The sequence below is a fragment of the Orbilia oligospora genome (genome assembly GCF_000225545.1).
Source record: "Orbilia oligospora ATCC 24927 unplaced genomic scaffold scaffold00076, whole genome shotgun sequence".
Lineage (NCBI taxonomy): Eukaryota > Fungi > Ascomycota > Orbiliomycetes > Orbiliales > Orbiliaceae > Orbilia > Orbilia oligospora.
In genome coordinates, this window is record NW_011645633.1 from 2,312,018 (window position 1) to 2,333,747 (window position 21,730).

Below are 21,730 nucleotides of genomic sequence, written 5' to 3' on the forward strand. Positions count from 1 at the left end.
GAAAGAAAGGGAGAAAACGAAAGTATGGAGTTAGCTGCGTTTTCACACATTTCATGTGGTCTGTCTCATCATTTGCGGGACTGAAAGAACCTGGGCGGATAGAGTATCTTGACCAACTGATCGGACTGGCTGGCTGGCTGGAAAAACAATGAGGGAAATAAGAAGGAGAAGAAGAAGAAAGGCAAGTCATTAAATCTCGTAAACAAACTCCGGATATTGAACAGGTCATGGTCAGGTTGCTGTGTAGCCTGTAGGGTGCTGCTAAGAAAGATGCCAGGAGAAAGAACAATCAAGGCCTTTGACATCAATTCAAGGCATGCTGCTCATTGGCAGGAAGTTTGCTCTCTTATGGAGGCCTTTAGATCAATGTGGGGAGGTAGAACACCCTGGGTTGGTTTCTCGGCCATCATGCTTTTTCAAGCCTTGTAGAGTAGAGTGTTCGTTTCGACAGCTGCAATGAGATCATATCGAATATTGCTAGAAGCCATTCTATAGCCTCAGCTCTGAAATAATTTTCGTAATCATGTTCTTATAGGACCATGAATTTCCTGTAGGCAATACAAGTTAGTTTGATTGTTATTAGTCTGTAGCAATAGATGTCTAGACGTACCAGCTATCTTTTTTTGTTGGATACCATAGAGATTCATCAAGGGTACCTTGACGATATAGATCTCAAATTGTAATATCATACTCCCCCCGAGTTCGGATTGGATTTGGCTAGAAGGATCCGTCATACTCTCAGCTGATAGGTCGTTCGTGTTCTCGCCTCTCGTCCTACGTTTCATAGAAGCACTCATTGCGCTAGTCCCGCCAAACGACAACTTTCTACGATGTGACGAGGACGTGGTGGCAAGCATCTCTGGAGACTGAGGGACATTGTCTTGGACAGTTGCAAGATCGATGCTCGGTTTATGGGTGCATGAAAACCCTCCTTTGATTTCTCGAAATTCGACTCCCATTTCCCTGAGCACTCTCATGAGATCCGCACGGATCGCGGGTGGCGGTTTGCTAGTTGTTGTAGAGACGCTCAGTAGTCCCTTGAGGAAAATTGGTTTAACGTGGTCAATCGAGGGAGTGGCGCCGACTGCCTCTGTACTTCCTGCAGAAGCCATGTCTGCGTCTGTCTCCTCGGGAACGTCTATAGGTACAGTAGTAGGCTCTTCGCGCCGTACTCGCCTGAATGAGTAAGACTCTCTTCTAGCGTGCCCCGTCGAATTGGCCCTAGAAGCGGTCGCTTTTCCTGCGGAACCGGGGCGGCCACTTAAAGAAAGGGGTCTTTCGAAACCCTTAGAGGTAAGGTGAGGTGTTTGGGATTCACCTGCCTTAGGCGCAAGCCCGTTCTTCCGTCGATGGTCAGCCTCAGAGACACTAGTGGACCTACTTAGCTTCGCTGCTTTCTTCGACGAGCTCGAGCTGCTTGTGTCAAACTGAGCAGCCTCTGGACTTAGGAATTGCTGTTGGTTCGGCTGTGAGCCACCCATCTCAGCATCTCTCGCCCTTCGAACAGATAAACTTTTCCGCGGTACTGCAATATCTGAGGTTGCTGGGCTAGCGCCAGAGCTTTGAACAGTAACTACGGGAGTGGCCATAGCTTTGGAGTCGGGCTTGTGAGAGTGGCGGCGGGTACTAAATCGCCGTAACAAACTTGCCGCAGTACTCTCCTTTTTAATCGAATCAACCGTAGCCGTAGGTTGTATTGGTGCCGTAGTTGGATTGGAAACGCTCATTTGTTTCACCGAATCCACGAGATCCTCATCCCCGTGTGTTCTCGCCCGGGGCCGTGTCCGGGATGGTGAGGAAGACTCTCCTTTAGCATCATAACTCGTATCGCTAGTGTGAGCCATCTCAGGAAGAGGTATAACGGGGATTTGGGGTGCCCTTTCCGAGCTTTCGTAAGGTGTGATGCTATTTCCGGACACTGACAATGCCGTGCTAGCTTCAGCTGTACTGAGTTCTAATCTCCGTTCTCGTTCTTGCTTTTCTTTAACCAAATAATATACCGATAGTAGAGGGTGGAATGCGCTCAAAGGATCCGTGTAAGGATGCGAGAGGGCCTCTGCACTGGGGGCCGAGAGTGCATCTCTTGAACTGGTTGAGGATCGGCGCTTGTAGAAATCAAATTGGAATCCTTTTTTCTTTTCTTGAACACTGGGAGTGGCAGCGTTCTCCCTCAGGGCTGCCCTGGCGGCTTGCTGGTACTCGTCAGACTCGATAACCCGTGTCATGAGACTCTGGATGTTTTCAGGGCTGCCGAATTCGAATCCCGTCATCGCAAGTACGACATTGGGGTCAAGGGGAAGGGTGATTGGGTCCCGGTGGGGAAGATGATTTTTTGGGGGGCCCTCGTATCCTTTATTCATCCAGGGGTGATGCATTATCTCCATCAAAGTAGCACGTTGTCTGGGGTCAGTGACTAGCATTCTTGACAACAATCCCTTACAATCTATCATGAATAAAAGTAAAAATTAGCTAGCGCAATTACTTAAAATGGTAGGTTTAGATACAGACCTTGAGTTAGCCAAGCAGGGTAATCCACTACCCCGCGTTTGATCTTTGCGTGCAAAGCAGGCATGCTCTGGTCGTCGAAGGGCACTTTCCCGCACACAAGAACGTAGAGTACTATGCCGAAGCTCCAAACGTCTACCTCTGGGCCGAGGTACGGTTTGGCCTGGAGCAGTTCTGGGGCAGCAAAGTATAGTGACCCGCAGAATGTGCCAAGCAAGGATCGTGGGGAGTAAAGGTTTGACAACCCAAAATCGATGATTTTGATATCGCCTGTCTTGGAAATAAGGATGTTTTCGATTTTTAGATCGCGATGAACGATACTATTTCGGTGACAGTAGTCCAGAGCACTCGCAATCTGACGCCCAAACTTGCGAGCTTGCTTCTCCTTCAGTCGTCCGTGAGATATGATATAATCGAGCATTTGACCGCCATTGACGTATTCAAGCATCATATACCAATGGTTATTAGTTTTGACGACGTCACGCATCCCGCAGATGTAAGGATGTTCCAGTAGGGTCATGATAGCGGCTTCACGCGCAGTTCTAATCTCCTTTGATTCGTCCCTAGGAGCCCTGCTAGAGTGATCCTTTTCCGTACCTCCTCGAGGAACTATTTTCACGGCACACTGAAGATAGTTAGCCTAGGGGACCGTACGACCCTGCTCCTTCCTTGGAGACGGGCACGATGCAATGGTATCTGAAGCTTACCTGTTCGGATCCATCACTTTTTCTTGCGATCTTCACTTTCCCCATACTACCAGCCCCTATTGTCTTACCCAAAACCCAGGACCCTGTCACCCCTTGAAGGGTGAGCTTTCGGGACTTCTGGGGTGATCTTCCGGATTCGTCCAGAGAACCAGGGGTCCCCGCCATAGAGCTCTGAGCGTCAGACATATTGGAAGGTTGTCTGTTGTGATCGGGCCGTCTTTCGTAGGAAGCAGGTGGTGGTTGCATGCGAGTTGAGTGTTGATCGGGATCCCTTCGGGTGGAATGTTGGTAACCTTCAGATCTACCAGCTGATGTCTGAGTTCGGTTAATGGATGACTGTCTGACATGCGCCGTACGCGTGGACTGCGATCTTTGGACACTTCCTGGTGAGGCTGGAGTCTGTGGCTGCGAGGACATAGCCGACTGGTAGTGGTGAGGCTGGTGGTGATGGTGGTGATGGTGGTGAGGCTGCTGCTGCTGCTGCTGCACAGCAGACATCTCGGAACTCAGGTTGGGACGACAGGCGGCTGCGTTGTTTGTGTTGTCGGTGCGGCGCAGCTTCTCACAAAGCTGATGGATATCGCGACAAACCGTCCGATCAAGAAGAATAAGGAGGAAGAGGAGGGACCAGATGTATTTTAGCGCTCACAGTCGACGGTAGGGTCTGCTTCCAAAACGGTGTTCTCTGATAGTGCCGTATTAAAAGCAAGGTCCAGAGGATTGGCGGATTGGTTGATTGGTGGATCTCGAAGCCCCTCCGATAAAACTGGTATCCTCGAGAATGGCACACACTGCTGGTTCAGAGCCACGAGGGATAGTTAGAATGGAGTCAGGGATCGGTTTACTAGAGGCAGAAGAGTGACGATGCCCGTTTTTACACTTGCATGAGGAATGCTATGGGTAGACGTTGACCAGTAAGGAAGATTACGCTGGCTGTCGCTTTCCAAGAGTCAGGATGACCTCTGGAAGAACCCGGCGGCGGCGGCAGCAGCAGGAGGAGTGGTGAAGGGAGAAGGAAATAATCAAAAAGCAAGAAGGCCAGGTCGGGTCAGCCAGCCAACCAGCCAGCCAAAAGCAGGTGGTGGTGAATCTCAGCTAGCGCAAAGGTAGCGAGAACATGCCCCGGAAACGCAGGGCTAAAACAGTCGCTAGTCCAAACCTGATGACCAAAGGCGGCGACAGGATGAGGTTACGATGAGGGGACCTTGGCCTTGGAAAGGAGGCAATGCGATGGAAGGGAATAAGAAATGGAAGAGAAGAGAAGAGGGGAAGGAGAAGAGGGCTTAGAAGAGGGCTTCGAAGAGGAGGCCGTCGACCGGAACTAGAACCCACCACCTGGCAAAATAAAAGTATGGAAGTTCTGTGTGCGACTCGAGCGGGTTTTTCTTTCTTTCTTTCTTTTTTCGAGTTCCCTTTCTTCTCGAAGCCGTAGAGATTCTACCGGCTGCTTTTTGCGCCGAATAACGTTCAGGACAATGCGATGGTGGTGATGGTGAAATGCTCCGGTTCCAAGTGGCCTTTGCGCTCCCGCGATCAAATTGCGCTCGAATCACCGTTGAGGGGAAACGTTCGGCTGATGATGCATATATGCATATGGTGGGATGAAAACCAAGTACCTATTTAAGTATACAGCGGAAGAACATACTTACATGTATACTTAACATCCAATGTCAATGTTAATGCTGGTGTTAACGTGATAAAGGTATGTCGGTACTAAAGTAAGTAAGCAAGCAGGTCATTAATACTTGTAACCGTCGCTTTGATAATATTGATTCCTTCGAAAGGAGAATCGCTGAGGATGATAAAAACCAAAAATTGAACAATCGAAAATAAAGTAAAAGCGAAAGTGTAAGGGTTTCGGAAGAAAGGGAAAAATATGGCGAAGTGATATATACCTAAGTAAGTACTTAAGTACTCAAGTAAGAAGTAGGTACTTACTAAGTACCTGTCTTCAATTCAAATATAAAATAAAGATTTGTGTCCACGAAATTGTGATAGCATTCCGAATATGAGCAAAAGAGACCCACCTTCTACCGGGTGCCTTGCCTGGGTGTACTTAAGTACTGATCTATGTGTGTACCTACATGAGTAAGTATGTAAGTACTTAAGTAGGTAAGTAGGTACTGGGCAAGTAAATACATACTACTAAATCAATAACAATCGTGAAAATGGTTGTGATTGTTGTTCGAACCAACTTCTCTCTTGATTCCCCCAGTCCGTCACTCAAATGATGTCAAAGTGAAGTGATGGATAGATGAGGGATCCTGTGTCTGCGACTTGCTCCCTGATTTTGCCCCAATCCGGTGGAAATGTGGGTAAGGATTACCGCGGCTTTCAGATCCCGGAACCGGTATGTAGGCTTGATCGAGCGACCCTTTTTTTTTCCCTTCTTCTCACTCTCACTCTTACACACACTCTCTTTCTCACTCTCAAAAGTGTGGATGTGATAGGGTAGGATTGGAAAAGCTTTTTAAATTGGAAGAGTAGGTAAGTCAGTAAGTATGTGCCTAGGTAAGTAGATACTCAAGTAGTCAGTAAGGAAGTAAGTACTATGTATAGCCTAAGTAAGTAAGAGAGTAAGAGAGTACTTAGATGGGTAACGAAGTACCAGAATTTAAAGGAGAAAGGGCTAAAGATCTTAAATTATGTCCAAATGTTTACTTTTGCAAGAAGCAGCAGTAAGCACCTAAGTACCTAAATTTACTAGCCTCGAATCCAGGCGCTCTTGAGGCAGAGACATACGGTGTACATACATGTATCATTGGGGGGGACTAGAAATGTGTTGGATGTGAGGTTGGTGTTGGCGCCAGACAACACAGGCGCCCATCCAACCCAACCCAATCTCTATCTCCTAGGCAAGTTGGTCAGGACTGCCCCGTCGCGTAACCAACATCCACCCGCAATCTGCGACCTGCAACCTGCATCTGCATCCGCATCTGCACCCACTGGCGACAACAACAACAACAACAGCAGTAGCAGCAGCAGCAGCAACAGCAAACATCTCCAAAATATGCCATCTACACGCAGGAGCTACGGCTCCGGCCACAACCAGCCCTCCGGTCTACTCTCAGCTTCTACCCAGTCACAATCAGCTTATCTCTCCTCCTTCTCCACCACCTCCTCTTCTTCATCTTCATCTTCTCCCTCTTCTTCCTCCTCTAAACAAACCTCACAAAGGCCTTCAGCCAATCCCCTGCACCAACAATGGCAGTTCGCCGCTGTTTGGGAATTTTTATTCCAATTCCATAAGGGCCTCAAAAGTCCATATTACGAAGACATCGAAGTATTTCCCAGAATATCCCAACCTACCTAGCCTTGGCCAATTCCCTCCAATTCCTTCTAGTTTTCTGGGAACCTAGCTAATGAGCCTCCGTGGTTGTCTTCTAGGCTTTCGCCAGAGACATTAGTTCGCCGTCCGGCACACCCCTGCTTCATGACGTTCAAATCGGTCTTCTCAAGAATGTTTCCTCACAGCGAGGCCTGACGTATGTTTAATCTGATTCTTCCTCCTCTGCTACTACTACCACTACCACTACCCCTCCTCTAGAAATCTTATGATTGCCTACTTATTCGCTTCCCAGTATCGAGATGTTCGACGATTACACCAGACGACAATACATTCATAGACGAGTCCCAGTCAACCCCTTCGGAACAGATCCCATGCCAATTTCATTCTACAGCTTCAAACCAGAGCAAAGGGTGTGTGGTTTCCGTCATCAACGCTCGGTATTTTCTTTCGTCTTTCAAAACTAATAAGAAGGTATATTTGTTAGGTCCTGATTTTGCACCAACTTGCAATGTGGATCATCTCGAACACCGATTCCTTCAGGTCTAAAATAGACCCACATAAAGTCATGGACCACACTGATTGGGTACCTTTTTCTTTCTTTCTCTCACCCTTCCTCCCCCATTGAAAGGTTCTACATCTTCTAACATATCTGACTCTTAAAAGCGCATCGACCCCATTGGCTGGGACTCCAAAGGGAACACCTACTATCAATTTGATAACGGATATCTTTATTGCAGGGCCGAGCCTCTTCCACCCGTTTACCAGAAGTGGAAGAGCAGGAAAGGCACTGGTTCTAGGTCGAAGCGACGAAAGGTTTCTACGGAAGAGGAAAATGAATTTGGACAAATCGAGTTCCCTCCTGACGAAAACGACGTATTCGTTTCCCAGATAGAATGGAAATGTCTCTGTTCAACCCTCGAGGAATACAGAGCTTTAGTAGCGAGGTTTGAGAGGTCAAAAAATCTCGATGAGAAAGAGCTTCGGAAAGTTATTCTCGGAGACATAATTCCAGTACTCGAAAAAGAAGAGCAGGTAAAGAAGAATTTCTCGCGTGGGAAGTTGGTCCTAGCATTAGCTAACACTCCCGTAGAAGCGAACAAGGAAGCTACTCGAAGAAGAAAGGGAATTGGCTCGCCTCGAGTTACTTTCGCATAGAAAACGATCGGCTCGGGTTGATGAGAGAGTGGCTAAACGTCGCGAGGCAGAAGAACGAGAACAGGCACTTCGCCGTGATCATGAAGAGCAAGAACGGCAAGAGAAGGAGGATACAAAACGGCAAAGAGATGAACAAGTAAGCTACTATACCCAAAACCTTGAATCACACACCAAGCTAAACATAGCAAGGCACGAATCGCCAAACTAGAAGAGCGTGAGAGACGACTTCAGGAAAGAGAGCTTCGTGCCAAACAACGTGAGGAGGAGCGAGTAAAACTTCTTGACCCGGATGCAACCGAGTCAGAAGACAACGGTAAGGGAAGGAAGTCATCCCGCCAAAAGGAAAAACGCAAAGCAGAGTTAGATATAGAAGACAATAACTGGGTCTTCGATTGCATTTGTGGTGTCAATGGTGTCAACTATGTACGTTCCAACTTATCACCCAGATTTCCTTCCCCATTAACACTTATGATTTTTATTTTTTTTAGGACGACGGAACTTTGAGCATAGCATGCGATAGGTGCGGCGTCTGGCAGCACACCGCATGCTTAAACGTTCCCACATCTGTTGCTGAGGAAAGCGAGTTTGTATGTGATCGCTGTCAGGACAAGGAAAGAGCCGCGATGAGTCCCCCTATCAAGATCAAATTACGCCTTACAAGGCCTCTTTCATCCGATAGCGAAGTGGGAGACAATATCAACCCGCCTCGACTACCTCAAACAGAGCAAATCTCCGCCCCCGAGAGCGGTGACACCTTACACAACAGAGTTGAGGGCGAGCAAATCGTTCAGCCCAGGAAAACAACCTCCGCCCCCACTACAATTACAACCATTCAAAACATACAGACCGACAAACCTCACCTTCAATCCACACCACAAGTTATACCACTCGCCGACACAAATACGAAACCGAGCTCCTAGTTCCCGTAGCCTTCAACTTCGACGCCGCTGCCGAACCATACCAACAATCCTGCTACACAACCAATGTCTATATTTCGCTTGGTGTCTCTTCTTAGTATTGATTTTATTAGAACCTGCGGGGCGATTTAGCATGCCTCCCTTTTTAACCGAATCGCCGGATATCCTTCTTTGTTTATTTCTACTACTACTATTATTAAAAGCCTTGTTTCATAACACGCACTTTCTACGGGGTTTCAGGCCGGATCTTGGGTCACATGCACATGGACACAAGGGTGGATACATCGGGAAACAGATTTGAGGCACATCAACTAGGTGCTTATTTATGTACGTTAAATGATACTAGGAAGGGAAAGGGAAGGGAAAAAAAAAGAAGAACAATGCCATCGTGGTAGTGATAGAACGGACGTTCCAAACGTATGTTACGGTCTATCAAACTCTCTCCACAATGTTGCCTTATCCTCACATCCTTCTCCCCTCAACAAAAAATATATATACCTACTTATATATCCTTTGCGGAAGCTCTTATCCTGAGTCGGATATTGAGGGTCCTACTAAGTCTCACATCTTCTCAACACAGCATCCTGACAATAGAACATATTTGCCCACCATGTGGGTGTAGTGCAATACCCCCGTGCCACCAACTGCCAGTTTTCCCATTCCGTGCATAGGATAGACCTGCAATCTATGCCTAAGTACCTACTAAAAAATAAAAATGCCACAATACCACGCCTGTATACGTAGATGTAACCATAGGGCGACATATTAATGTAACATCTACGAGACGGCTGTCGGACACGGTGTAATGTGGTCCACACCGCCACCGAATCCATATCTTGAAATGTACATACAAGTAAGTATGTACGCGAAACATTTCACGGCAAGACTCGCGGATATGTATTGCTTTTTCCTTTGTCTCTACCTCCTTGTCCATGGCACTATTTTAGATTCCTTTCATTCATAGGGCTGAATCGAAACCCTTTCATCCCGTCCCACTAAAGCCTGCAGATGCAAGCAAACGCTGCAGCCCTATCAGGATAATAATCCCACAAAATCAACACTCCCGTTTCACCACTAGCCACTTCTTCTAGCTTCCTCCTCCTCTTCTTCTTCTTAGACCTTCTTTTTCGATGCATGCCGCGGCCCTTGGGATAGATTCCGATGCCGGTGCTCTGAAAAACACCACCTAGCTCGAACGATTTTTCGGCCCGATACCGTCGTTACGAAATTTCTCGAAACCGTCTCACCCGTCCGCGCGCTTCTTGCAAGAACCCGCGATGCTAAAATATGTTTCCCTGCAGGCGACCGTTGTTTCCCGAAACAGAACTAAAGTCAAAAAGCTAAAAGATTCCTAGTGTCGGGTTAACTCTCCCGGACCAGGATTCCGGGATCCTGACAGGCTATGCATTGCTTCGTTGTCCTTCGATGAGACAATGTTAGGCACAATTTCTCCATGATAATTACAGATAAATCCCGTCGTCGCTAATATGTATTTAGCTTTGACCCCAGAGGGTTGACTCAGCAGCTTTCTTCGAAGGAATCAACTGTCATGATAATATATATGTTTCGCAAGTTATATATGCTATGTAGAATCTTGATAATTAGCCTAGTAAGCGAACTAAACGATCCGGTTTCGATGTTTCTACTACCGAATATATACTTAGGTACCTAGCTTACCTAGGTACTTAGGTTGGTACGTTGGCGTCATAACACAACATAGCAAACAACTTTCTGTACAGAGTTAACCTATTCTGGTGACGGAAGAATGATCCCGATGGCCTACTTGCATGCTCAGCTTTGTCTAGCACGGAATAGATTCAGAAGTTGCCATAACACTTACATTTTATTTCGGAAGGAAGCAAGGGAGGAAGGGAGGGAGCAAGGAAGCACGTAAGAGACAACGGCGTAATGCAACATACAGATATCGATATCATAGATAGACTTATATATATCTTGCATCGGCCGTATGCCTGGGGTTGACCGTAAAGCTTCCCTCAGACATTTCTATTTTATTTTAGTGGTGTGAATGTCTAGGCAAACTAGATGAGAATCGGCCCGTTCGAATACCACTAATGTGGGCCCGAAATAAGTTCTTACAGAGATTGCATTGTTTCGAAGTCTTGGAATATTAATGAGAGGAAGAGGGGGGGAGGAGGTTATGGCACAGCCGATACAGCGGTCTGCGGAGCATATTCCCACCAGTACAACCATTATGCTCTGCCTTCCCTTTAACTTTTATCATGATATCAGCCTCGTCAGCATAGTTTACACACTAGCCTACTCCCAGATCTAAATCAGTTTCTGCATCTTCTATTTCTCTCCTCCCCTTCTGGATGCACAGCTGTACTAGTAAATTAGCTAGCTACAAGCCGACATTATACGACGACAAAGTATCAACAGTTCCAATCTATCACGACTTCGGGGACGAAACGAGCATATCGATATCGGCTTCCTACCTAAATAAACCATAGGAATACCTACGGGTCAAGGCAATCCCCAGATATCACATGCATGTTCATGTTCTGTCTGCAGCCTTTGTGCCACATATTCTGCAGCGACTGTCAGAGAGGCTTGCGCCTCGTATGAAATCGGGGTATCGTCTACGATAACTGTTCCGAATTGAAGTCCCAGACAACGTTCCGAACAAAGAACAAGATACCTCTTCAAAGCAAGCAACTCGGCACAAGAACTCCAAGGATTCTGCATACATCCCACCATCCCCAGCACGAAAATTAAATGGCAAAGAAGACCCTGCAGTTGCTATAGATTCTACCCGCGTAAAACAAATAAAAATAGATAACATTTTCACGAGGGTTGATGCTCTAGCAGACAGCTACTCCACAGGTGAGCTTTCGGCAGACCATCCCCCCCTCTTTCCCCCTTCTTTTGTTGGATATCCGCAGCAGTGGACCGTGTTACAACTAGTTCAGGGACGAAGTAACCGTCCTCAATACGCATGTGCCGAGCTGGAGTAGTATTACGCCGGACAGAGGCCTGCATATAGGTTTGATCCTGCATATTCATGAAACGAGAAACTGTCGTTACATTCAGCGGTTATAGCGATAGATCTCCCAAAATAACAGTGCAGAGCTAAGTTGCAGATGGCTTCACGGTATCCACACGACTGGAAGCTAGTCGATATATCAAGGGAAGCCTCGCGTCACCAACTGGACACCGACTACTAATAGCTGGGGGCTTGACAAATTTTGTACCTGCTAGTAGTCATGTCGTCTACGAAATTTTGGTCATGGGAAGCAGAACCTTTCTAGAAGCAATCTACGTATACCCCTCAGGCGGGAGGCCAAACGGCCATGCAGGCCAGGATCATCTCGATGGAACAGTTGGCTACTTTCTGACACCCAACTTATGGAGGGGTGGCTCTCTGTAAACCAGTGTATCGAAGCAATCGAACTGTCGCGCCACCAACTGTACACTTAGCCCTTCGGTGTGCCATGGCTGGCACGACTCAGTTCGGGGTCCACGTGCTACAAAGAAACATACACCGTCCTATCGAAGGGTTTGCGTTTCAATTCAATGACGGGGAAAAGCAAGATAACCATACCCTTGTCACATCTTGCATTAGACTTCTCTTCGAAAACGGCGTCTTCCCGTGCATCGCCAGGCTAAGGCGAATCTCTTTCTACCCTGCTACAGAGTCGATCTATGTTTCAATCCTCTAAATAGACTGGAAGGGTAGCCCCTTCTCTGTATTTTTGAGACTTCTCTCCTGCATACCTATTCTTTCTCCAGACCTTATACTATTGTATTTTGCCCCACCCCTCTCTTAATAATCTAAGCTTCCCAACATCCCAACATAGCTCCTTTATAGTTCACCGCCACTCCTCCACTGCCTTTTCGCATCTTGTGATAATTTGTGTGTTGGTTTTAGTAGTTCTTATTGACAGCTGTGGACAATTTACCACACTTCAACGCAGTTTTCTGACATTTCACCACCATTACAACGGCTTATAGTGACAGAAAAATCAATAGTTAACTTCCAATACAACTAAAACGTGAGCCAAACATGGCCCATTCACCTTCTTCGAACGAGTTCGAGGGGTCAATTGATTTCTTAGGCAGACCTTTGATGTCGAGGACTTCTTCTTCTATTGATTTTTACAATTCGATGCATATTCCAAACAATTTCTACTCTCCAGCTCCGACAACCTACTCGACGGATGAGTGTATGACCCCCGAGAATTGCTTATCAGAATGTGTAAGTCCCTCTTCGCTGAAAAATATACATCTATTCTTGGTGCCCAATTTTGAGACATCTGCTCACTCGTTTTCTCATGAAGGATCTCGAGTCATCTTATCAAACATCCTTCAGGTCTGGCTCTGCGCCCAAATCCCATGTAAGTTTTGTTCTATGAAATCAAGCAAAATCCCCCCAAAGTGTGGGCTAATCACCGGAGGCGTATAGTTCCCGCACCCGGATAATAGAAACGCGATCGCAAGGTTCGGGTTGGATAGATTGGGTCCTACTAGTGCGTATACAGGGAGTGAAGACGTGAGTTTAAGCAGATGAACCAACAATTTATCCGAAGATCAGAGACTAATTTTTTATTAGCACTCGCCCTCAAGATCGAACGTCGATGCCCCTCCAACTCCCGCTTCTTCGACGGAAGGCCAAGTTTGTCGAGATAACCCAGCTCCGTTCAACCATATTCAGCAGGTGAACATTGACGGTACCATACCGATATATTCAGATAAAGAAAAATCGAAGCCGGAGCCGACTACAAAATCATCTAAGAAGAAGCGCAAGCCATCAACTGCCCCCAAGGCTGAGAAACCAAAAGTACCAAAATTGGATAGACCGCTTAGCGAGCTTACAAAAAACTTTGAGGGGTTACCGATCCGGGATATGGAGAGGTGGGTCCATAGAAGCGTCGAGGAAAGGCGACGAGAGGTTGAAAAGAGAGACGGCCATGTAGCGCGCCCAATGAACTCGTTTATGCTTTATAGGTCTGCCTTTGCGGAAAGGACGAAGCAGTGGTGTTTGCAAAACAACCACCAGGTCGTTTCTTCTGTAAGCGGGGCAAGCTGGCCCCTCGAACCAACCTGGATACGAGAGAAATACAATGAACTGGCAAGGATCGAAAGGATCAACCACCAAGCAGCCCATCCTGGGTACAAGTTTTCGCCAAGCAAGAACCAGCTGCCACCGCCTCGACGACGAAAGACCCCGTCAGACGGAGAAGATGAAGGGGAAACATATTTAAGTGAGGTGGAGGTATACCAAGATCTCGAACCAGAACCCATACAAATACCACAAATGATGGCGAGAAAAAGGAAACAACGACCCAAGCCGGCTGATACTAAGAGGACCAACCATTTATCGGATGACGCGGTCATGATAGATCCACCCACATTTATACAGCGCGGAGAGGCCATGGAAATGAACGTCCTAAGGCTTCAAACTGGTGCGCAAAAATCTTCGTACGAGACTGTGAATCCAGGAAGACCCGCCCCTGTAAGCATGACGAACAGCGACATTGACGGCACATACTATCAAATGAGTGTTAGGCCAATGGCCTCAACGAACCCCGGAAGCTCGGTAATTGAAGATGTAACTATTCGAAGAACAGCAGCTCCTACTACTGCAGTGGGTATTCTACACCGAGAACTTGAAGAAGCGTGGAAGAGTGAAACCGGGGGGTTTCATTACCAACATCACCAAAATCAACAACAAAGACACCAATGTCTTCCCCAGGAGCCTCCGGTTCCGGCCAAACAGGAAACCTCCACAGTAGAACAAGATTTCTCCATATGTTCACACGACGCTCCTCCAGAAGTGGATTTCGAGCAATACCGTAAGCTTCTCGAGCAGCAAGTTATGCAAAACGTAGCTGCACAGCAAGCTTACCTACTAGACCGCGGAGAACTCATTGCACCTTATCAATTTGTATCTCCAGGCCTTCTATATATCAACACATCCGGTGGGTGCGAATTCGGGGACAAAGGTGTGGCCGGGATCATAGGTTATGGGGATGCAGGAGGCTCTTTGTGGCATGGTATGGGGGGTGGTAGTATTCTACATACGGATTCCACAAATTGTTTTCAATATGACGAATGGTTGGCAGAATAGCTAGTTTCGTCACGTATGTGGATAAGACCTCGCGGGGGAGGGGGGGGTTGGATAGCTACACACGAGAAGGCATGTTGGCGGCAGAAGATTGGAAACAGAATATGAAATCCAAAGACTCCGTTTACAGGGGCGGCGCAAGTTTTAAAGGGCTATGTAATATTAATATGATGATACTGGCTGGAGTATTTGCATATTTCGGGAAGACCAAGGGAAAATGCATATAGGAGTTACTGTGAAAGTTTTACTCTGCTACTATACCTTCGCGTTTCAGTTCTCAGAAGTACTCACCTCCCAAGGTTGACGAGGACTTCCTATCTGTACTTTATTTTATTTTATTTTATTATTCTATTTTATTTTTATATCGCTGTTAGGCGCTTACTTCTTAAATACTTTTTATCGAATAGGAAATTTGTATTTATAGCTGAGTCGAATTATATTTTGTAGACAGATTCATATCTCATAGCGTACGCTCAGATCACGAGGGGTCGAAGCTACTTAAATTTTGTGTTGCTTGTGGTATTGCCAACGAAAACCGGCCTTGCAATACTGCCCTCGAGCTTTCCTCCTACCTGTTGGTACCTAAGTAGCTTTGTCCGCTCCCATTCTTAAGATCATTCTGCGATCCCGGCAAGGAATAACGCTATGTACGGAGAATTGGGCTATAAGCTAGTCAGTCTCAACTTAGAAACCCAGATATCGAACGACCGCCTTTACCGTGGTTGCTAACACGCGGATTCCATGATGGCAGGTCGTTCACGCGAAGCGTACACAGGCGCTCAACCAACTGCCACCATATCAAACAGACATTGTTCATGCTGTTACCCGAGAAGTTCGTGATTTGCACGGGGACATCGACGAGATTACGAAATCTTACGACGGAGACTTCAATCCTTCAGAAGACCCTGCCAGAGCATGTGCGCTTCTGGTGCACCATCTATGCATCAGGAGGAATAAAAGATGTTTGCTAGCCTACCACCGGGTCAGGGCAGAAAAGATCGAGCAGATGTGTTGGAATGGAATGGATGTTGCGGAACAAGCTCAAGCTGCTCGGGTCACCGAGGGGGACGACGATGTCGCTGGAACATCATCCCATGCATTGAGCCCCGAGGAGGATGAGTATGCACGACAATATGGAGATATGTTGGCTGCGTATAAGGGCCAATGGACGGATATAGATCTGACGGGGAGCCTTGAGCCTCCAAAGGACCTGTTTATTGATGTGAGAGTACTAAAAGATGCAGGCGAGATTCAAACGGAATATGGGTAAAAGGCGATCGGAATAATCCTCAGTTGACTGACATTACTGACTTTGAGACATAGGGCAATCACGCTATCGAAGAATAGCCAGTTCTTTGTACGGCAGGGTGATGTGGAACGATTGATCAAACAAGGATTTCTCCAGAAACTAAGCTAGTTTGGGTTCATCGATTCGTTTCCGAGCTATCTCGTCACCAGCCCGTGATCTGGTGTATGTATGTTATGACATGTAAGTATAACGAATATACTCTCTTATTTTCATGACTTCCGGAGGAGGGCTGCAAGTGTGCAGCCATGGATTACACCTACATATGTAGAACGATGAAATTTTTTTTAAAATTTTTTTTTTTTAAATTTCCCCTGGGTTCCTCTCACCCACTTATCTTCATGTGGGTAGAGGCACATGTATGGTTATTAATATGCAAGTAGCACAAGGCCGCGGGGGATGCCCACCAATCAACGGTGCATGCGGTTGAAGCAGATCTAACGGCTGTCGGTGCGGGCTAGAAACCTGCAAGACAAACAGCCCAGGATCCACCCTTGCATCATCGAACTTTGGCTCTAACAGGCCGGACTGAGCGTACAATATTTAAATGTATGCACCGTATGTGTGTATGTATGTATGATTTTATGTCAATGCATACTTGAAAAACGTTGATATGTTCTTGCATACATCTAGGAAGGCTTCGTGGACCCCTGAAATCGCCGTGTGAGCCAAGCTAAGGTTCATATGGCGGGATTTTATATATGTACTTTGGTTCCGGAGAGCTGAGAAGGAGGGGGGAATAATCAAAAAAAAAAAAGCCTTCCATTTGCCTTCGAAGCTTGGGAAAAAGGCCCCGACCAGCGAGCTAGCACTTGCGGACACGAAAACTAGCCGTCGATAGCATGTATGCGAAGGGAGAAATTGCAATTGATTACGCCACTCTATTTGTCCTTGAGGAAGAGATTTCTACCTACACAATCCAGTACTAGATTCGAGGCTACGTGTAAGCAAGCAAGTAATTATCTAGGTAAGTAAGTAAGTGCTTAAGTCAAGGACTGTATATTACATATTGGTGTGGGCCAACGGTTGAATGGCGCTGATTTCTTTAAAACCTCGTGCATTCTTCTTACGTACGAGAATCCAAAACACGTCTCCCAACCAGTACTCATCACCCATCATTTATCACCTATCGAATGCCATTGCATCTAAAATACTTCGTCCTGTGTATATAGCGAAAGGCATCGCCGCCGCGAGAGAGAAAAAAAAAGAAAGGAAAGAAAAAAAAGGTCTGTGAGCTAGGCTGGTCATTGTCATTGACAGAAGGTCAATTGCAATCGAATCTCCCATTGTTTAGTAAGTCCTCAAAAGTGATATACCGCCCGAATTGAATCACAAGGTTGGAGATAGAAATTGAAATGGAAACATCACCATTTCTATCTTCCTCTCTCCCTTCCTCCCCTTCCTCGCCGTCATCCGCCGTTGCATTGGAACATCCATTCGTCGTCGGAACCAACCGCAGCCGGCCGTTTGGGTGCTCACACGCCCAGTTTCCGCTTTTATCAGCCTTTCTGCACCAGAAACAACACAAAAGTAGTACTTGTGCAACCGTGTAACGGCTGTATCATATGTGTGCTCATTCAGAGTTCTGAGAGCTCGAGTCCACTCTGTCCGGTCCCGCACTCAAAGCATTTCGCTGTGCTCCGAAGAACTTATCACGATGCCCAGTTGTTTATACCTTTTACTTACTTATTTATTCAACCCTCCTCCCTACTTGCGGCTATCACGCAATCTGCGGCTTTTGTTTTCTAATACCTAAACCTCAGTTGCGTAACGGATATACCGGATTGCTGTCATATGCCATGGTTTTTCACATACAAGCCATATCGTACATCATATACAAAGCTAATCGTGAGCCTGATGCAACATCGCCCTATTCTTTAGTGCTATGATATAACTCTGAATTCTACAAATGTCCCGGCCGGATCCCTACTCTGTAGATGCTGGCCAAGAGACTCGATCCCACAGTCCACTATCCCGATCGATTGGGCATACCCGTGGCAGGGCTCTCAATGTCCCCAGTGAAAACCGTCCCCAAAGCTATACCTCCCCGCACCGTATAAAGGACTATGAACGCCCTTCCGTGCGGTCGTACTTCCATGGGTCATGGTACCCTCATCAGCGTATGTTCTTCTCCTTCCATGCTTTCGTGGGACCTACCAACTTGAAAGTTTCCCCCGATTAGCCAATACTATCCTATATATATTCACAATGTTGACGAATTACTTATTTGTTGCAGCTAGCCCGGATCAACAAACCTGGACTGCCTATGGGTCCGAAAGAATCCGAGCACAGACAGCTGAGCTAGCATCTCTTGCAATATCAACCACACCCTCGCATGAAATTGGAGCCGATTATCGTGAAGGTAACAATACTCTGCGGTCAGGAGGTGGCTTTCCATCAATTGACCGAGTATCATCAACAGATAGCCCCATTCTGGTGAAATCACACCTTCCTCGCGCTTCAAATACTCGGCAGGAGCCATTTGTAGAAGATGGTGGCCTGTGTCCACCAGAGGACTATTCCAGATCATCGGGCCCGTCCCATCTCACCCGCCTTTTGCGGAATCCGCCTCCAGCAGAGACCCCGGTCAGCAGTATGAATGGTATGGAACGGAACAATGATCTAAGACAGGACGAAATAGCTACGGAAAGAGATAGCTTGCTACAAACCAAAATATTAGATCATATTCCGCCGTCATACAATTCATCTTCACCGAATGAAGTCGAAGCTCAAACATCTTCGGCGGCTGGAGGGAAGATCGGATCCCTACGAAATCCGAATATATGTTCCCTAGCGATAAAACTTTCGTCGGCAAAACATTGGAACCGACGGGTGATTTGGACTAATGCAGTTGTCGCACCGATTAGTGCCTTTCCTGCTGTTGCCTTGGCACTTCTCCTAAATCTCCTCGACGGCCTCTCATATGGGATAATTCTTTTCCCGTTAGGCGAAGCAATATTTAGCGACCTCGCACCTGACGGCCTCTCAATATTCTTCGTTAGCACGATTGTCTCCCAACTAGTATATTCTTGCGGGCTTAGCAGGTTCAATGCTGTAGGTTCCGAGATGATCGAGGTGGTACCGTTCTTCCACAAAATGGCTTTCACGATTTTATCACAAGTCGGACAAGACAAAAGGGCTGTCATTTCGACAACTATATTTTGCATGGCGCTCAGCTCCGTTCTAACGGGTGTCGTCTTTTTTCTGCTTGGCTATCTTAAATTGGGATCTTTGATTGGATTTGTCCCTCGTCATATCCTTGTGGGGTGCATTGGAGGCGTGGGCGCTTTTTTGGTTCTAACTGGGATAGAAACCGCAGCAAGGCTGGAAGGGTCACTTGAATACACCTTTGATACACTGAAGGTGCTATTTTCATTGCCCACATTCTTCATGTGGATGCTCCCTTTGGCAATCTCCGTTTTTCTCTTGGTTTTATTGCAATTCCTCAAACACCCTTTTACGGTCCCAGCATTCTTTCTCTCAATTTTAGCATCTTTTTATCTCCTTATCGCAGCTATTCCGGCACTAACCATCGAAGGCTTGCGGGATGGCGGCTGGGTTTTCAACGCTCCAAAGTCCAATGTGCCGTTTTGGCACTTTTACACGCTGTATGGTGAGGAAACAACACCAAAATATCCAACAATACCTCGACTTAACTAACATGATTTTTCTACTTCTTAGATTTCAGGGCCATTCATTGGGAGGTCGTTCTGGAAAATATCCCCACGATGATGGCGCTGACGTTTTTTGGGATATTGCATGTTCCGATCAACGTCCCGAGTTTGGGAATGACCCTTGGCCTCGAAAATGTGGATGTTGACCGAGAACTCATTGCCCATGGTGTCTCCAACTGTCTGTCCGGTCTTGTGGGGAGCATACAAAACTACTTGGTTTATGCCAATAGCGTGCTTTTCATCCGTAGTGGTGGCGATAGCAGGCTTGCTGGTATTATGCTGGCACTAGCAACTACAGCGATTTGGATGGCTGGACCTGGGATCATCGGGTAACTGCGACACAACTATAACAAACACCCTAATGATTGATAGGTGGCCGCTAATGGTTTCTAATAGATACATCCCCGTCTTTGTTGTTGCTAGCTTGATATTTTTATTGGGGATTGAACTGCTCAGAGAAAGTTTATATGATACCTGGAGAAAGCTGCATAAGTTTGAGTATCTTACGTACGTGATCTATCTACACACGAGCTGGGACCCGCATCTACTAACCGACTTTAAAAGAGTTTTTATCACTGCGGTGACGATGGGGTTATACGATTTCGTCGTGGGGATTCTAGTTGGAATAATTTTAACTAGCCTCGCCTTCGTCATCCAAGCTAGTCAGAAACCAGCTATTCGTGCTGCATATTCGGGCGCCAGGTCGACTGTTCGACGCCATCCTTTCCAACAACGATTCTTGAACCAGGTTGGACCTCAGATCTACTTGTACAAGCTTGGAGGGTTTATATTTTTTGGGACAATATCCTCGGTGGAGAATAGTATCCTTGACCTCCTTGACGAGCGAAATTTTAACGAACGACCTATCCGGTTTCTTGTTCTCGACCTGACTGGGGTTAATGGGATTGATTTTTCTGCCGCTGAAGCTTTCATGAGGATACGAAGGATGTTGGAGAAGCGGGATATATTCTTAGTTCTGACCGGACCGAATGGGGATGTTAATGCTGCCTTGGAGGGCGTGGGGATATGGGATGGTGATGAAGACGGGGTAAAGTTGTTTTCCGACTTGAACGATGGGCTGCAGTGGTCAGAGAATTTTCTCCTCGAGGCCTACTATGCATCGAAGGATCAAGTATCGTCACGCACTACACATTTAGGTCAGCCGAAACGGAGCTTCGTTGTTTTTGTGTCGCCACTGACGTTTCTACAGAGGTACCAAGCCGGCCGAGGGCAGAAGTTGAGAACGTCATGAACAACTCGCCGAGAATCAGCCAACTGAGAGCAGCTGCAAAGATGAGAGAACGAGAGGAGTCGGTATCGAAGTGGTCAAGCTTTAAACAACCGCTGCCGTTGATACTTCAGACATTTCAAGAAAGAACGGCGGAGAACGAAGACTTTTGGTTTCGAATTATCGATTTCTTCGAGAGGAAGGAGTTCCTGAAGGGTGCAGTTCTATTCAGCCAAGGAGTCAGTATTCCCTAGATACCTCGTATACTTACCTGTGAAATGTGCGGCTGACGGGATTTTAAAGGAGGCAGCATCTGAATTTTACCTCATCCAAGAAGGATTGCTCAAGGCATCCTATAACCATCAAACGGGAAGATACTGTAATACTAAGAATCCCCGAGTTTGTGTATTCGCTACTATCGCTGACGTTGGAAATAGATGAGAGCATTACGGCTGGGACAACATGCGGAGAGCTTCCATTTTTCTCAGAGACACCCAGAACCGCCACTGTTGTCGCTGAACGAGATTGCGTGACCTGGGCAATGAACCGGGAACAATGGGCTCAGTTGCAGGAACAATATCCGGATGTTGGGAGAGAATTGTACCGGTTGGCGTTAAAGCTAACTACGGAGAGAATGGAATCCATAACAACTTATATACTTACGAGGAGCAGTTGAAGCAATTGTTTTTATTTTTCATATTTTTAATTTATATTTTTAATTTTTTTCCAAATTTTTTTTTTTTTAAGCCCGAAATGAGGGTGAGCATGTCTTATCACCTTTCCCGCCTTGCATACAGCAGGCATCAGCCTTACGAATTATAACGGCGGCTGCCGATGCCCCACCGTTTGGATAATGCCCACGTG

The 21,730-nt window shown here is 46.6% G+C and overlaps 5 protein-coding genes across 5 annotated transcripts; 4 read left to right on the forward strand and 1 right to left on the reverse strand.

Moving 5' to 3' along the window:
- Positions 1-489: 489 nt before the first annotated feature.
- Positions 490-3,710, reverse strand: AOL_s00076g680 (uncharacterized protein; the record flags this gene model as incomplete). The annotated part of the gene is made up of 4 exons (XM_011123232.1): positions 490-548; positions 611-2,443; positions 2,509-3,130; positions 3,213-3,710. The coding sequence occupies 4 exons, from the start codon at positions 3,708-3,710 to the stop codon at positions 490-492; spliced, it is 3,012 nt and encodes a 1,003-aa protein (XP_011121534.1).
- A 2,094-nt stretch (positions 3,711-5,804) lies between these two features.
- On the forward strand, positions 5,805-8,576 carry AOL_s00076g681 (uncharacterized protein; the record flags this gene model as incomplete). Its single annotated transcript, XM_011123233.1, has 9 exons — positions 5,805-5,890; positions 5,988-6,495; positions 6,600-6,697; positions 6,794-6,911; positions 6,986-7,084; positions 7,165-7,533; positions 7,592-7,792; positions 7,846-8,079; positions 8,145-8,576. 9 exons carry the CDS (start codon positions 5,805-5,807, stop codon positions 8,574-8,576), a joined length of 2,145 nt encoding a protein of 714 aa, XP_011121535.1.
- Positions 8,577-12,597: 4,021 nt separating this feature from the next.
- AOL_s00076g682 (uncharacterized protein) lies at positions 12,598-14,661 on the forward strand (the record flags this gene model as incomplete). The annotated part of the gene is made up of 4 exons (XM_011123234.1): positions 12,598-12,789; positions 12,872-12,928; positions 12,997-13,083; positions 13,144-14,661. 4 exons carry the CDS (start codon positions 12,598-12,600, stop codon positions 14,659-14,661), a joined length of 1,854 nt encoding a protein of 617 aa, XP_011121536.1.
- A 642-nt stretch (positions 14,662-15,303) lies between these two features.
- AOL_s00076g683 (uncharacterized protein) lies at positions 15,304-16,075 on the forward strand (the record flags this gene model as incomplete). Its single annotated transcript, XM_011123235.1, has 3 exons — positions 15,304-15,330; positions 15,410-15,924; positions 15,982-16,075. 3 exons carry the CDS (start codon positions 15,304-15,306, stop codon positions 16,073-16,075), a joined length of 636 nt encoding a protein of 211 aa, XP_011121537.1.
- Positions 16,076-18,172: 2,097 nt separating this feature from the next.
- On the forward strand, positions 18,173-21,542 carry AOL_s00076g684 (uncharacterized protein; the record flags this gene model as incomplete). The annotated part of the gene is made up of 7 exons (XM_011123236.1): positions 18,173-19,577; positions 19,646-19,967; positions 20,035-20,145; positions 20,203-20,795; positions 20,849-21,105; positions 21,170-21,245; positions 21,304-21,542. The coding sequence occupies 7 exons, from the start codon at positions 18,173-18,175 to the stop codon at positions 21,540-21,542; spliced, it is 3,003 nt and encodes a 1,000-aa protein (XP_011121538.1).
- Positions 21,543-21,730: the final 188 nt, after the last annotated feature.